A 2626-nucleotide genomic window follows, 5' to 3' on the forward strand; every position below is an offset into this window, starting at 1 on the left:
GAGCGCTTCCAATAGTTCATCTGTGCGATAACTAGGGCTTCAGTGACTGAGCAGAGGACTTGGTGCACAACTTGAAGTTGTGCAAAGGCTGTCCTAGCTGTGATTGCTACCTGCTCTTTGAGCAGGTGTTGCAAGTCCAGGAGAATCCACATGTTTCAGACTGGATCCATCTGGGGTAGTGCCACCCCATTCAGAACTGGAGATGACAAAGTCCCAGATCATGGAGCTCCCTATGCTCAGAGCCATTTGATCTTGTCAGGGTTCAGCTGAAGCCTGTTGTTCTCCCGTGCAGGCCTGCATAGCTTCCAGGCACGGTGAGAGGACAGCAACAGCATCATTTGGGTCACCAGGGCTAGAATATAGAGTTGGGTATTGTCAGTATATACTGCAGATACCTCAAGCCATGGTGATGGATGACCTCACCCAGCAACTTCGTGTTAGATCTAAAAGACTGGTTTATTTTGAGAATAACAGTTCTGTAAATATTTATTTCTAGGGGTTTTGTTCTTGGATGATCTCTGCTTTTCGCATGCAGTAAGTATGCACTAAAGTTGTGATCTGAATATTTTGCTTAATATTGTTAAGAAAAATGGAAGATTATTTGCATTTTTCTCAATTTCATTGTCCTGTTTGCTGACTTTTTTAATGCATTAGTGTTATACATTTAGTAAATAAGAACTGTAATTATTAAGGAAACCATATTGCTCTTCAAGGTTTTGATGTTAATTTTAAAATACCGTATTTTAGACTCTGGTTTTTTCCCTTAAAAATATGAATCTGCTATGATTCCTCTCAGTTTAGAACATTATACTAATTTTTCAAGGAATGAATAATTAATGATCCAATGATCCGGTATTATACATGCACTAAGTTACTTGATTAGGATAAAACCTATGTGCAATTTTGTATTTTGTAGCAAGAAGTGCTGTTTTATGGTTGAGTACTTTGATTAATGCTGGTGACTGACTTGTCCTTTAATTTGTGGTGCAGTGATGACGAGATTTATGAACAGTGTGGGCATGATGCCATTACTTATCTCTCCTTTCAACGGCATCTCATCTGTCTCATGACTGTGGTCAGCTTGTTGTCTTTGTGTATTATACTACCTGCAAACCTGTCAGGTGACTTGCTTGGTAAGCAACTTTTTAAATTATTTGGATTCCACAGAGCAATCTGACTTAACTGTAAATGTGGTATATCAATGACTTGGAGTGTTCTCTATTACCTAGAGTGCCCTGAAGATTGAGTGCTATGATTCATATGAGACTATTGAAATATTTAATGATAATTATATCTTTAGTAATCAAAATGCCCTATTCTGTAATTTCATTTGCTAGATTTTGATCTCTTGAAATGACTTCGGCATCTAATATACAGTCATTTAAGTACAAAGTGTACTTACAATACATTCTGTATTGAATGATACATTTGTTTTGGTGATGACATATTACTTTACTTCCAAACTGTGGCAAGTGGACAACTGGACATGTACACTGACATTCAATAACTGGAATGTTCTCCTGCATTTCAAAAATTAGATTTTGATATTACATTTTTTATTGCTTGGGATGTTCATTTGAAAGAACAAAACCTAGGCTGTAGGCTAACTATTGATAATTGAAAATAAGTGAATTCTGTCAATTTGTTCATTCAAAATACAGTAATTGTAGCAAATTTTTTATTTTAAGACAATACTAAAATGGAAAAACTTTGAATTTAGAACAGTCCCTATTTAGCTTTTTCAGTATATACACAGGTCTGGAATTAAGGTATTATATTTTCCTGGGAAAATATTATACTTGTTATAGTTCAGGAAAGAAACTGAAACTGCCAAAGTTAAAATATATGTTTCTCTTTTTCTGCAATGCATAACGATTGTGAAGGTTGTAAGAAATCAGTAAGTATACAAGATAGTTTGGTTAACAATATAATGTTCTAGACTGGGTTTTGTGAAATTGTTTTTTCAGTATTCCTGCATATAGTTGCTGAGATAGCATCATAGGAATTGAGATATTTACAGAATGTTAAATGGTAATATATCTAGGTGTAATTCTTAATGGACAGAGAAAAAAATATTGTTTTTTGGTCCACAGTTTCTGCTTCTTCAAGGAGAGCTATAAAACTATAGAGACCTTGTGTTCTATCTATTCCTGATATTTGTGGAACAAAGTGGCAGAGTAAAGAGAAAAAAAAACTTTTCTCCCTAGTCACGTTGTTTCCAAGTTTCAAAAAGTATTATGTGGTTGTTGCAAAATTATTCAGTTTCCAAATAATTTCATCATCGTTCACTTGTCATAAAATTTGCCAAAGCAAGAAACATAACACTGAGAAGGAGAACCGTGTTTATTGTAATTATCATTAGGTGCCTGCTTTACAAGAAAGATGAACCCTGAACAATGGAAAAGCAAAGGTTTTTTATTGACGTTGGGGGTCACAAAGCAGGAAATCTGGCCAGTTTGGAGAAGCTGGACAGATATTTGTCTCTGTAATTGGAGTGAGTTCTCTTGGTAGGCAAAGTAGACTTTTCAGATGGACAGCAGAGATGAAGAAATTCATTGTAAGGAAATGGAATGTTGAGGTCATCAGCTGATAAGAAGATGGAAGGTTGGGGTTTCTCTAGGTTGCA

General features: G+C 35.5%; 1 protein-coding gene across 1 annotated transcript in view; it reads left to right on the forward strand.

Annotated features, from left to right (window-relative positions):
* TMEM63A (transmembrane protein 63A) overlaps nucleotides 1-2626 on the forward strand; it is a 37351-nt gene that overhangs the window by 6515 nt on the left and 28210 nt on the right. Inside the window, exons 5-6 of the mRNA XM_029286202.1 lie at nucleotides 497-534; nucleotides 991-1133. Of these exons, the coding sequence (XP_029142035.1) occupies nucleotides 497-534; nucleotides 991-1133 (181 nt within the window). The remainder of the gene's footprint in view (nucleotides 1-496; nucleotides 535-990; nucleotides 1134-2626) is intronic.

Source organism: Protobothrops mucrosquamatus, unplaced genomic scaffold (assembly GCF_001527695.2).
Source record: "Protobothrops mucrosquamatus isolate PMUCROS unplaced genomic scaffold, P.Mucros_1.0 scaffold3091, whole genome shotgun sequence".
NCBI classification, from domain to species: Eukaryota; Metazoa; Chordata; class Lepidosauria; order Squamata; family Viperidae; genus Protobothrops; species Protobothrops mucrosquamatus.